General features: G+C 38.2%; 1 protein-coding gene across 2 annotated transcripts in view; it reads right to left on the bottom strand.

Annotated features, from left to right (window-relative positions):
• Cep128 (centrosomal protein 128) overlaps positions 1-14,484 on the bottom strand; it is a 342,557-nt gene that overhangs the window by 174,513 nt on the left and 153,560 nt on the right. For both annotated transcript variants that reach the window (XM_075948454.1, XM_075948455.1), the window contains one exon: positions 7,596-7,788. In XM_075948454.1, coding sequence (XP_075804569.1) covers positions 7,596-7,788 — 193 coding nt within the window. The remainder of the gene's footprint in view (positions 1-7,595; positions 7,789-14,484) is intronic.

Below are 14,484 nucleotides of genomic sequence, written 5' to 3'. Positions count from 1 at the left end.
CTGCTCATACTAATACAGATGCCTCTGCTGGCCGGTGTTTTCCAAGAAGGAAGTCATGAGACAACAGATAGTGGACATGGGAAATACGGCTACTTGAAACTGAGATGTGCTGTGGAGTAACATGTGTAACTTACTTTTGAAGGCTCAGTCAAGAAAATGTTAAATCCCTCAGTAATATTTCACATACTAAATATTATCATAATTAATACATAGCAATGTAACTATATTAAAAATAATTTTCAACTTTTCATGTTGTCATAAGACAAGTTAAAATTATATTTATAGATAATATTTATGTCTTTGTTTTTGGACAGCATTCTTCTACATATACTTGTATAGTTTTTAATAACTATGCAAATCTGCTACAGAATATTCCAGAAGAAGAATAAATGAAGAGACGAACTAAAAAAGAAATAGTTCGGTAAAAGATGTGTGTGTGTGTGTGTATTTAAATTGTTTCAAAATACCACTTAATATATGAGGCAATGCTAAATTGATGTTATGAGGTAAACATTCTTAGATAGCATTACATGTCATAAACAAGGATAATAAATACTTATTGGGACTACATTGTTAAATGGCATCTTTGTGGGTCACAGGAAAGACACCTGGAACTTCTCTTTAAAAAGAAAGAAAGGAAAGAAAGAAGGGAGGGAGGGAGGGAGGGAGGGAGGGAGGGAGGGAGGGAGGGAGGGAGGGAAAAAGAAATTTAAGAGGACACACTTTCCCACTTTTTTTGCCATTATACTATTAAGAGTTTATTTTCTCTTTTTTTTTAATAAATTTTGTATTTGTTTTACATCCCAGCTGGAGTATTCCCCTTCCTCCTCTCCTCCCAGTACCCCTGCCACACCCTCCTCTGTTTCTACCCCAATCCACTCCCCAGTCGTTTCTGTTTAGGGAAGGGCAGGTATCCCATGAGTATCAACAAAACATGGCATATCAAGTTGTAGTGAGAGTGGGCACCTCCCCATGTATTAAGGCTGGGCAAGGCAAGGTGACCCAGTATGAATGGGGGAGGACATGCTTCTTAATCCAAGCATAGTAGGAACCACTGGAGCTCAGGGATAAGGATATACAGCTACATGTTGTTCAATATGTAGAGCGTCTTAAGCCATAAAGAACATCTAATTAGAATCATCACAGTAGCACTGCTGGGAAGCAGCATCTTGCCTTGCTGCAGGCAGGATCAATGTGGTAGAACACTTATTTAGCAGTCATGTGATGCCAAACCCTCATCACTGGGGTAGCACATACTTTATAAATTCTCCAAAACAATACAAAACCAAAGAACTACCTCTGCTCTTTGAAGTCTAATATTCACAAAGAAAAGACATAGCAAATATACTTAGTGTGTCAGGGATAATATAATTTGCCATTCTCAATCTAATGAAAAAATAAGTTATTTGAAGCATTTCTTATCTATAAGGCAGAATGTTCATAAATAAGCAAGCAATTTATGTAATTTTTCTTCCATGAGTCTTGGATGTAGCCTAGTCATAGAACTCTTAACTTCCTATGTGTAAGAAGGCCATGGGTGAAGTGTCAGTATCATAAAACAAAACAAGTTTCCTGAATACTTTTGCTCTTGAATCTGGATCCTATATCTTGTCATCCCTCTCTGGTTCACAGCAGACAAACAAGCCAAAGCAGGGAGGAGGGAGAGGGGAGCTCTTTTGACAGTTGAGGGTTCAGTTACTTCTTCCTTAAGTTTTTACAAATGACAATACCAATCAAGCATGGTAAGGTGAGCAAAAACTTTCATCAGTGCAAAATGACGGGATCCTCAAAGGAGGAGCCCACAAAGGCGTCCGTCACTCTATTACAAACAGAGATGAGGGTGTTCACTCATAACAACAGAAATGCATGTGTGCTCGAAACCCATGAGAAAACACACACTCACTGCCAAATCAAAGAGAGAGTCTCTAAAGAACTTACATTCTAGAACTTTACTCAGGCTTACAGCAACAGAAATGCCTTAACTCGTGCCTAACCGAACACAGCAAAGCTATTTTCTTCCAGAGGAAGGATGTAATATCCTTTTCCAAATGTCTTATTCTATAACTTAATTGCTCCTATAAGAAGCAAGGGGAAAAACTATGAACTATAAATTACGGAGGAAAATCTAACATAATGGTGAAATAGTGTCCAAAAACTGATACCCTTTTTGCATTAAAATATTCAGGGCTAATTATGATTTTCGCACTTGTTTTTATCCTTGCTTTGTTCACTGGCCAAACTTAAACACTTCTCATCTCCTTCAATGAAAGTAGCGCTATTATGTTTCTGGAAGCATGGGCAGGGTTCCTCAAAGCCTAATTTTAAGGTCTTAATTGGCTGAGGCAATGGGAGACTATACAAAGCCCACTTCACAGAGAAGGGCAGGATTGCCAGGTCACTTGAGAACAGATAAAGAGCTAACTGGAAGCTATTGCTGAAATCTTGCAGAGAGTTCTGGGAAGTTTTACCAAATAGTAACTTACAGAAAATGGATGCAGACCATCCATCATCACAGCACTGAATCCAGAGAGGCTGAGCTTGTAGAAACAGAACAATAAAAACACAGAAACAGAGATTTTCACATAGTCACACATCAAAACAGGGAGGGTACCATTATTAGTTTTATAATATACTTTTGACTTTAGAGATTCTGAGATCATAAATTCTCATACACTCTAAGATAACAAGAAGGCTGTTACTTACTGACAATTCTCTTGATCTGGTACCATGAGGCCTACTTTCTACTTAAACATGCAAAAATTTGAACAGTAAATCATTATCAATCTATTCATTTCCAACCCAACATCTGTGGTACCACACAATAATTAACACATTAAATTATCTTGATCCAAAAGCAGCTTAATGCTTAATTATATAACCATAATTAATCATTAATAACATACATGATAATAAAAAGAACTTAGGTAAATTGATTTCTTTGTCATCAACTCTAATTACTGGTAACAAATTTCCCAAACAAATAAAACAAACCAGTTTTTATCAGACTCTATGGGAAAGAAAAATACCTAAGATTAAGCTATGAAAACCTTTTAAATCATTTTATGTTCACATTAACAATTAAGACACATACTAAAAAAAAATGAAATCAAATGGCACCTTACACATTTGGGTTCTCAATGAAGACTTCACTGCTAATTTCCAGTGATCATTTAGCAAGTCAACAGAGAGCTCAGACACTTGCTGACATTTCAATACAAAAGTATAAATTTGTTTTATTTTACTATTACATGAAAAATACAATGTGAAATTCAGTATTCATGTGGTTGTCTTTTTTTAGGAGGGGTTCCCACACAATTTATCTTTCCTAGTTTTATACTCTAACCCCATCCTTGTTCTAGCAGCCTTATTGATCTTTCTTTCATTTACTCTTTATGTCAGTTCTGAAGAAAGCTCAAGGTGCTGCTTCTTAATAAATTCTATCCTGAATTACAGGCAAATGTTGTTGGCTTGTCTGTCTGTCTGACCCTGTGGGTCACTGTAAGCCAGTTATTGAGTCTGGGTTTACTCTAGCTCATTCTTATCTCCCTCATGCATTTTATTGTAGAAAATTTATTCTTTATTATCTATTATTCCATAACACATTTCCCAGTTTCCCCAATAGGAATGATCAACAAAAAACAAAATATTGCTTTTCTTTGAACTAAGCAACAATAATTAGTCTTCTATAAATATCATTATTACACATTTTTCTTTGACTAATGACAATTTTCAAAAACTGGCAAAATTTGGCAAGTAATACAATGGGTAAGTGTGGCTGGACAGCCAATTAATAATGTGCAAACAAAACTCAAAAAGAATTTCACTGTTAGTCTATGTGATAAAGAAAAGGCCTACTGTTGGTGAACCCTGCCTTAATCTCTCTCTGTCTCAAAACTGAGTTCGAGGAACTTATCTTCTGCTCAGCCATCACCCATCAGTTTCAGAAATAGCACAGAGAGATCTCACACAGAAATCAGCTCAGAAGTGTTTATCGTATACACTGTGAAAACTTGGCGCTCTCATTGTTAATAAAAAGTTGACTGACCAGTATCCAGACAGGAAGTATAGGTGGGAAAACCAAACTAGGAGGATGCGGGGGGGGGGGGGGGGCAAGTCATGAGAGTCTCAGAGGTCATGAGCAGACAAAGGAAGAAGCAAAATGAACATGCTATACTGAGAAAAGGTACCAAGCCACGTGACAAAATATAAATAAGAAATATGGGTTAATTTAAATGTAAGGGTTTGCTAGTAACCCTTGGTAATTGATAGCCTGAAATATCAGCTGAGCATTTGTAGTTAATATAAGCCTCAGAGTGGTTGTTTGTGAAGCGGCTTCTGGGACACAGAGAAACTCCACCCACGGAGGTAGAGAAACAATTATCTGAAAAACAAAACAACCAAAGACCAAAACCTGATCTTGCCAAGAATATACAAAGATAAGGCAGGGCAACATGAAACTCTGTAATTCGGGTATTCTGTTAAGCAAGTTCAATAAAGAACAGGGGTTGTAATGTAAAATGAAATTTTAAAATTAAAAAAAATATAGATATAGATATATTGAGTAAGAATGATACAGGTTGGTTGCCAGGCTAGTTTGCAGATCTGAGTTCCAGGCTACACAAGGCTGGAATAGTGAGACAGTCTCCAGAAACCAAAGGAGAGGGAAATATCTTAAGTGAAAATCCAGTGCCCACTTCTCATTCCTTCTATCGTTGTCTACAAACTCATTCCATCTATATTCCACTGCCTATGTTGAGCCTATGTACATATTCACTCTTTTTTGGAGCTTACACAAAGTCAAAATCATTTAGTATGTAAAAATCTTCTTTCTTGGTTGGGTCTTTGTGTGGTTTTGGTATCAGGGTAGTATGTAAAAATCATAAATCCTGACAAGCTGACAGTGTAATAAAAGAAAATCCTGTGCACATTATTGTCATAAGTCAATCTGCATAAAAGATTCGTGTGTTTACAAAGCTAAAAGGGTCATGGAAAACACTTTATAACTAACTCCTTTAGCCCTGATTTCCGGAACACTCATTTCCCTGCCTTTATTTTTGAGGTCATCCACTCTGATCTGACTCCCTGTTACCTTTTCAGTCTTTACATTGTGACGACTTCTAGCCAATACTTATATTTACACTGAAGTTTTTCTGTGCTCATAAATTCACAACAGCCTAAAAGTTATACCCATTGTAAAACTCAACAGTTTTAATGTTGTTTGCATTTCTAACATTGGGGTATTTTCCCTCATTTTATTGTTTCTATTGAGCTATAAATTTTTCTCCATTTCCCTCCCTTGCTCCCCTCTCCTGTGACCACCATGCTCCCAATTTACTTCAGAGATTTGTCTTTTTCACCTTTTTTGAAATTTTTTATGTTACAATAGGCAAGTCAAATCATAAAACAAAGTGGGGGCCACAATTATTAACTATAGTATAGTGCCCCTAATGAGTTAGAAATCTCTTAGAGAATGTGAGAAGGAAGGAAGAAAAATGTAAATCATGGGACTACTATTACTGTACAATGAAACAGGGAACTGAAATACCACAATGACATATATTGTTAGCTATTCCAGAATGTCACTAAACAAATGGAAACCATGCCATTCAATTACCTAATCAGTCTGATTTGTCTTCCACATCTGTGTTGCTTAATTATTATTATTGCTTAATAAATTCCCAAAGAAATTCAAAATGGAAAAAAGTTTGGGTTAATAGTCAGATAATATCTCTTTACAAAACTAAAATATAACTCACAATTAGGCTTCTTTTTTAAAATTACGTTTTTCTTTCACTAACGGTTAGTATTATACCATTTCTAGTAATGCTGTTTCTTGCATGGAGTTGTCCGGTTGCAGACTCAAAAGACTTGGCATGCCTACTGTGCACAGTGCTCTAGCACTGGAAATACAGCAGTATACAAACATTTATGAACCACAGCCTCCATGAAACTTCCATGTTTCCACGTCTCCATGTGCCAGTGGATACAAGATCCACCCAATACATTTCCTGTCTGTACAAGCTGGGCATGCATTGAGACAACAAACGGTGACACATCTAGGTAAGGATCGTCTCGATGCTTGCCCCAACTGCAGCCACTATTGCTAAGACAAAACTCTCAATCTCTGAGCTGAACACATAAAGGAGATAGTGGTTATTCCCTCTGCTGCCTGCCACTTGCATTTTATGTTAATAGACACTGACTAAAAACAAACTGAGAAATTATTCTCTGTTACAAAGGTCTTACGTTCTCAAAGGCTACAAGACAATTTCCCGTTTTTATATCTCAGTAGTAGTTTTCCTTTGAAAGCTATGTGTACAAATATTTTCTTCTTTGGATTTTGAATGCCACACTAATCTGAACACAGAGAAATAGTGACAGGGTCAAATACTATTCACTAACAATAAAGTTGATCTGTAATCTAGTGTTAACTAGGGAATATTACCTAAAGCACAGAAAATATATACAGCTATGGTCTCAAACGTCCATAGCCAGCACTGGAATTGTACTGTCAGTCATTAAGAAAACCAGAAAAGTACCCTTTGACATCTCTCTTTTTTTTTTTTTTTTTTTTTTTGATTTTCGAGACAGGGTTTCTCTGTGGGAACTAGCTCTGTAGACCAGGCTGGTCTCGAACTCACAGAGATCTGCCTGCCTCTGCCTCCCGAGTGCTGGGATTAAAGGCGTGTGCCACCACCGCCTGGCTTTGACATCTCTTGTAGCTACAGCCAACAATACTGAACTGGCCTGGAGCAACAATCCTCCAAATATGGCTGGATGGGCAAGCATCCACATAACACTATTAAGATATGATTTCCCTTTTAACACTTAATCTTTCCTTGCATATAAAACTAGAAAATGAGGTTATTCTTAAAAGGAATACTCTGAACAGGCATTGTCACATTTTCTTAAGGGGACACTACAACAAGCTTCATGTGCTTCTTAATAAAGTTCATCAATAAGGCAATAAAGCAATGACTTAAGGACAACCAGACTGGACTCCATGGATTTCGGGCATCATTTTTCTTTTTCCTGTTATGATGAATACATGTACTTTTCCAATTTTGTGCAACCTTTGACTTTGCCATTATTCTTCCACACTCTACCTTTCTTAGCCCATTATTTTCACCGGGGATCTTACACCTCCTACAGTGTGTACATCTATTTGTCATGTTCATTTTCTGCCACCAGAGCAAGTATGACGTAAGCCGAGTTAAGGACCTTTGGTTTACTCATTGGTATGCTCTTACCACCAGGGAGAGATTTCCCCAATACAAAGCAAATATTTGTTGAATGAATGGATATTTTACTTCAATCTTTTTATCAGGGAGAAGAGAGAGTCTTACCAAGTCAATTCTGACACTCATTGCACAGATATATCTTGAAAATACAAAAGAGGACACTGGCCAAAGGAAATGTCTCAGGAACCAACAGCTTGCTCTGATAATTTCAGAAAGAAAAAAGATGAGAACGCAAGAGGTAAAGAGAGAGACCAATTTTGAAAAAGTCCTCTGTGAAGAAGTACCAGTAAGGATTTTTCCAGCCCCAGAGTCCCATGAAAACAGAGGAGGAGGAGAGGGAACACGGGGACCCACCTCTCTTCTCCTGGTGGAACTCCTCCAGAAGCTGCTCCTGCCTCTCGATGTGCTGGAACAGGCACAGGAGCTCAGACTCCTTGTGCTCCGTCAGGTCCCTGAGCTCCTGTCGGCAGAGCACCAACTGCTGCCGCATGTTCTTCTCTCGGCTCTCTCTCTCCTTGAGCTCCTCACAGAGCCACTGAAGCTTAGTCTAAAAATAAAAAAGACATTTATATTAACTTAGTAAGAAGCAAAATAAAAGTTCAGAAGACAACATCCTATCTATAGAGTCAAAAAAGTAACATTACAATAATCCCAAGAAATAAAGACAAATTAAAACACAACTTGAACCTGTTATTTGCATAAAAGGTTATAGCAGTTAAATGTTATTTCAGGAATTAAGCTATGAAAGTCAAAGATTTTTATAAAATGCCCAGTGCACTCTGTTACACTAGAATAGTGTCTGGCCAACCACAACAGAGGTGGTTGTCCTTTAACTTTATATGTAAGACAATTTAGCACAGCCATCTAAAAGTTTAAAGAACACCTCATAATAGAACTACTTGAACTTCAAGATGGGGTAAAGTGGATGAATATATTCATAGTTAAAATGACTAGAAATACACAATGTCATACATCTACATATCTGGTAGACAGAAAGGGTATAGGCAGGAAGAATAGCATCAACAGCTGCACATCATTAAGTTAGCCTGTGCAATTCTTTTGCAAAGACTCTAACCTTGCCCACCTTCAATATCTAGATGTTTCGAGCAGAATGTGATAGAAATATCTTTTTCTATTTTCAATATAAAATGACGCTGTAAGTGCTTAGACTTCCCAAGATATGCCGTCCAAGCTTAGCTGTCTTCCAACAGAGTCTCGGCTGTAGGCAGAAGCAAGCCATGTAAAGCATCTGATGGAAAGGGAGCCAGGCTCACCAAGGACAAGAGAACTGCTGTTGAGGATGTGCAGAGACTGGAGCCCTGAAAGTCTGCTAGTGAAAGTACATGTCATCCAAACTCTCCTAAGTAGAACAGATAACTGAAACCCAAGAGAAAGCCACAGAGGTATAGTCAAAGTAGCATATTTACAACAGTCCTGAAAAACCAAAAGACTCATCCACGGACAAGTGGATGAATAAAATGAGGCCTCGCCAAGCAATCATGTATGATACATCAGCATAAAAAGGCAAACACAACATGACACCAAATGGGTAAACCTTGACAGCACCTTTCTTCTACCTGAAGAAAGACAATCACAAAAGAGCATGCTTGCATGACTGCATTTATTTCCCATCTAGAATAGACAAATCAACAGAACCAGGGGGTTAGTGGCTGAGCAGCACTGGGAGCTGCTGGAAGACTCGAAGGGAACAGTGAAGTAACAGTGAAAAGTTATGTTTCTCTTTCTATGTGAAAATATCTTCTAAACTTGTGCTTTTGGTTATGCAACTCTATAAACATACTAAATATACTGGGCATACCTCAACTGAGCGTGTGTGTGTGTGTGTGTGTGTGTGTGTGTGTGTGTGTGTGCACGTGTGCACACAAATGCAAGCATGAGCATGAAGAAGGGAGGGTACCACATACACAATTATGATGTGTATATGGAGGGTAAAAGCCAATGTCAGCTATCTTCCTCCTCTGCTCTCACTTTACTTCTTTAAAAAAAATCCCTCATCTCACTGATTAACTGGCCAGCAATTGTAGGGAATCCTTCCATTTCTACTTGCCCAGTGCTAGAATTATAGGTTTATGCCTCCAGGCCCAGCTATTTCCATGGCTGCTGGGGATCTGAACAGGTTCTCATGCTTGCACAGCAAGCCCTTTAATGACTGAACAATCTATTACTTAACATCAAAAACCAACAGACATAGAATGTACACTGGCTAGAAACACAAACCTGAAATTAAGCTCCCCTGAATAAATAAGATCAGGTTCCAATTCTGTGGACCTGTCTTGTCTGGCCATCAATGAATAAATATAGACGTCCCACAACTACAACTACATAGTGGAATCGACTATGACTAAAGAAATTTTTAAAAAGTCTGCCTTACTTTCTAACATTAATTTAAAATATTGATAGATACGAAGTCTTTGCCATTGACCAAGCCAAAGAAGCAGTGGGTGGCAACTGAAGTTCCAGGTGTCAGCCCACCAGAAGGAAACTCTGATGGGCCAATCTCATTTAGGCAAGGCCTAAACTGTAGACCCAGGAATGTCTTCTGTTCCGCTAAACCTTTCCATGTTTGCTGCAGCTCTCTTTCTCTCATGGTGTGAATGGATGTGGGGAGATCTCCACTGCCTGTAAGACAGTGTGTTTATCCCTTGAAAACATCCTGTTCTACTAGGCATTTTTACCTGTAGATTGTGAAGAAGACCCCTCCTAAGCTGTCCTGTCTAATTTTTCTTCTTCTTTCTTCTTCTTCTTCTTCTTCTTCTTCTTCTTCTTCTTCTTCTTCTTCTTCTTCTTCTTCTTCTTCTTCTTCTTCTCCTTCTTCTCCTTCTCCTCCTCCTCCTCCTCCTCCTCCTCCTCCTCCTCCTCCTCCTCCTCCTCCTCCTCCTCTTCTTCTTTTTGATTTTCAAGACAGGGTTTCTCCATAGCTTTTGGTTCCTGTCCTGGAACTAGCTCTTGTAGACCAGGCTGGCCTCGAACTCAAAGAAATCTGCCTGCCTCTGCCTCCCGAGTGCTGGGATTTAAGGTATGCACCACCAACGTCCAGCTGTCCTGTCTAATTTGATAATCATAGCTTCTACAGAGTTTTGATGACTAATATACAAAGATATGTTTCACAGTACTGGTCTGTGAGTCTCACCTAAGGAGCTCAAGTCGGTGACTTACAATTGAGTCCCAGGAGCCCAGCTAGTTTAAATTCTTTTAACCTTAATATTGGGAGATGTGTTCACAGGTTTCGAAGTGCATCCCAGCAGAAAAAAAAAACTCTGAAAATAACAAAGTTAGACTAAGATGTTTTGTCAAATAGGTTTGAGGTGAAAAACTCCAAAAGACAATCTAAAGTTTTAGAATGGCACATAGTTGAATGTGGAACTTGTAAAAGTCAGGGAACAAGAACAAAGCAGATCAATTATTATTGGCTGCTATAACTTTCTTGCTAAGATTGCTTGATGACCAAAAGTGATGATTAAATTAATCCCTTATAAGCATTTTTGCCCTCAATCTCTTGATATAAAAATAACTATTAATGAATGGGTATGACCCTAAAGATTTAAAGTAAAGCCAATTCTTTTTGATATATAAAGGTTTAGGTTTGTGAATCCTATAAGACTCCTTATAAGATTACATTTTAAGATTAGTAATCAAGTAATTTGACCTTTCCTTATAACTATAAAATACAGCCTGCCAGTAAAAGCCCTGACAAAAGCACCTTGCTTGCTTAATCTACAACAAGTTGCTTGGTATAAATGTATGTGGGTTCTTGAAATAATTTGTTTTCCACCTGTGTTATGTAAAATGTTTACTCATGTAAGGGATATGGAAAACATGCTGTTTTTTTACTGTTTCTTTTCTATTCATTGCAATCATTCATGTGAAAAACAGAATGTAACCAAGTGTAATTCCTATATTGCCTGAAAAAAAATTGTTGGAGTATATAAGCTGTTCAAAAACAGAATAAGTAGAAAGAACCGAGAAGGAACATGAGAGAACAAAGAAGAAAGCCATCAAGAGAATGTGTGAATGCTCCTTTTCCTAAACCCCCTTAGCTAGAAAACTCTCCTTTACGCTAATTCTGTAGATTCCTATCAAAGCCCTGGAGGCTGGCCCCCCAGACAGCAGTAAGACATGAAAAGTTCAACAAGACAGGAGACAAGGAAACATGTTCAACTCCTTGACAGATAAAAGAACCATTTCCACTCGCTCTGAGGAAGAACACAGAGTTGAGCTGACATCATTATCCTCATTCGGCAGAAAAATGATTGCTGCTTAGAAAATATAATCTCCATTCAGAAAGGAGTATATACTGGAGGCTGGAAATCAAGGAGTGGCAATACAGCTGCAAGCAAAAAAAGTATGGGATGAGTCAAAACCTGCCTATTTCAGACATGACAGTTCTTTCAAACTCACAGCCAGGGAGAAAAAAGCAGCAATATTGGTGGCTAAGTCTCTAACTCATTCAAGTGTGAAACAAGAACCCAGAAGCAACAAAGTCTTGGAAACGAGAAGTCAATGTCAGACTGGAGAATGAAGATCTTGAGCCAATGAGACACAGAAGCAAAGATGCCTAGGTGCATAAAAGGGTATAGAGCTCGGGGGAACTGGATGAATATACAGATATGGCTCAGTAATGGAGTAGCTAAAGTTCTCAAAACAGACAAAACTAGCCAGTAAGAACGATCAAGAGAAAATAAATAGTTCAAGATGTGATGAGTAAACACCCCAAAATAAAGCAGGAAAGTGACCTTTGAGAGACAGGAGGCAACGCCAAATGACTTTGGTGACAAAGTGCAAAAACCAAAATACAAGGTGGAAGGTCTCAAAGTCAAGAACTATTAAGGAGAAAGAGTAAGGACACTATGTAATTTTAAAAGAAGAATCCTTGACAAAAGTAACTGTAGCTCACACCATCTAGTCAAAAAGGGCTGGGAAAAAGTTAGTGTCCCACTATTAATGGTGATTGTTTCTACTAACACAAGATAGGAAGAAAGAGAGATCATGACTCAAATTTTATTCTACTCATGTTTGCAGGGTCAGAATATTTAAATTGAGAATGCACTTAAAGTATTATGTAATAAATGTTACTCTATATAACTAACTCTAGATATACCTCAGTTGAAAATGACTCAAATACTGAGTCATGAATTCACCAATGAATTCACAAGAATGCCTACATTGTACCTATATTAAAACCACAACCTGAATCTACATGTTGACTTCTTTTTAACTTCACAAAATCTTGCTACTGCCTCAAGTAAAGTATCTGAAAAGCTTCCCTGAGCATCGGATCATTCCTGGCATGATGTAGTAGAAGAGAAGATTCAATCTAGTTCTGAGAAAATGTGGCCTGCGTAGCAGAGTCTTTCTGCTGCCTATTTGGTAGTTTAAGCATACATCTTTGTCTTTGTAAGGGATTTAGATCTTTAAGACTTCCAACAAGAATGTTGTATCTGCAGAAAGGGCCAGTGTCAACACATTGGCACTAGTATGATGTCATACACTCCGAAGGATCTCACAAATGAAATTAAGTGAAAAGTGAGAAGTTTTACGTACAAAAATGACACTTCTCATGCATATGTCTATGTACATACATATAATCTTAATGGAGTTATAGCACACTGGTCATGATGCACCACACAAAAGACATGCAAAACCCCCAGCATCAGACATAGGAAACCTCACCTTAAGCTGTTGGCTAGAGGAATACAATAGTCTTCCAGAATAACATTGGTTATTACCACCACCTTAGTTGTCTTTCAGAACCTGAAGGTAAGAGCCTACTGCAGAAAATACCATACAGTTTGAACACAGAACTTAGAGGAATCAATCTGGAATTGGAATCTACTCTCTGAGAACTGGTTCTCACTGAATTAGAGAGTGTTATGCAGCTACCAAAAGAAAAGAGGAATTGATAGTCCTACCCAGCTGAAACCCTTATGAAACACAATGACTGGACTGGCAAGATAGGCTCACTGATACCAAAGTGACACTGTTATTTTGGGAATGAAAAACCAAAAGCTGTCTCATTGTACTTAATAATTGATCAACAGGAGGAAATCTGTGCCTGGGACTCGAAACCCAGTCAATTATCCATGGATTGAGAAGTCAGAGTCGTGGATGAAAACCAACTGCTGTCATTATTCTAAACAAATATAACTTTTAACTCTATTCTAAATACTAACCTTTATAATTACAGATGAGTATAGCTCTCATCCCTCATCCAAGAAGTTCTTTGTACAACAGAAAGAGATTATTACAGAGCTCGACCACTGGTCAAACAGAAAAGAATGCAGGACAGTGGGGTGTCCAACCTCAACTGATACATCTGCAAGGCAACCCCTACAGAGGCCAGGACACCAGTTACCACATGTCCTCTAGGCATGACAAGAGAAATGCACCCAACAAATCTCAACAAGTAGGGCTACCTGAACAAGACAGCATAGCTGAAAACTCCATTTGAGATGCCGATGAGGCCAGGAGAAAGTCCACATGGCCGCATACCTAGATGAAGAGCTCCAAGTAGTCAATGGTTGCTAGGAGAAGAATTAGTTTCCTCGAGAGATGAGCTCCCACAAATAATGTTGAATCATCTTAAGTGGCTAATCCTAAACACAGGTATGTACGAACAACATTAAATGAACTCAGTCGGTTATATATACATTGATGTACACACACACACACACACACACACACACACACACACCAATCAAAAGAGAGACTTTGAATAATGTGGGACACAGGAGTAACTTGAGAGAAGAGGGAGAGTGTGAGTGATACAGACAGAGTGCTCATGTACAACGCTCTCAAAATAAAAGACACTACTTTTTATATATTTTAGAAATAAAAAGGTATATTTCTCCTTTAAAATTAACAGTCCCTAGCTGACATTAGTGACCATTCAAAAGTAAGACAATTAACATCTGCGCACTACCAATTTGAACTACCAAATACAGCACAACAGAGATGGGCTGAAGTGTGTGCCTAGGATAGGCTGGGTAATGAACCCTTTAGAAGTGTTAGCTGCCGTGGCATGGCACTGTGAAGCTACAGACTCTCATTTTTCTCAGCCAGTTGGCACTTAACAAACTACTTCACTTAGTAGCAACATGGATTAACCAATGTGTTTAGAAATTGGGGAAGTGGTACAAAAGGCCAACTCTCATGGTCAAGAGCTCAAAATTAAATTTTCTAGAAACTGAACTATTTAAATTCTTTAATTTAATACTGCCAATGG

Source organism: Microtus pennsylvanicus, chromosome 14 (genome assembly GCF_037038515.1).
Source record: "Microtus pennsylvanicus isolate mMicPen1 chromosome 14, mMicPen1.hap1, whole genome shotgun sequence".
NCBI lineage: Eukaryota > Metazoa > Chordata > Mammalia > Rodentia > Cricetidae > Microtus > Microtus pennsylvanicus.
Note: the sequence above shows the minus strand (reverse complement) of the source record. Positions and strands in the feature narration are given on the sequence as shown.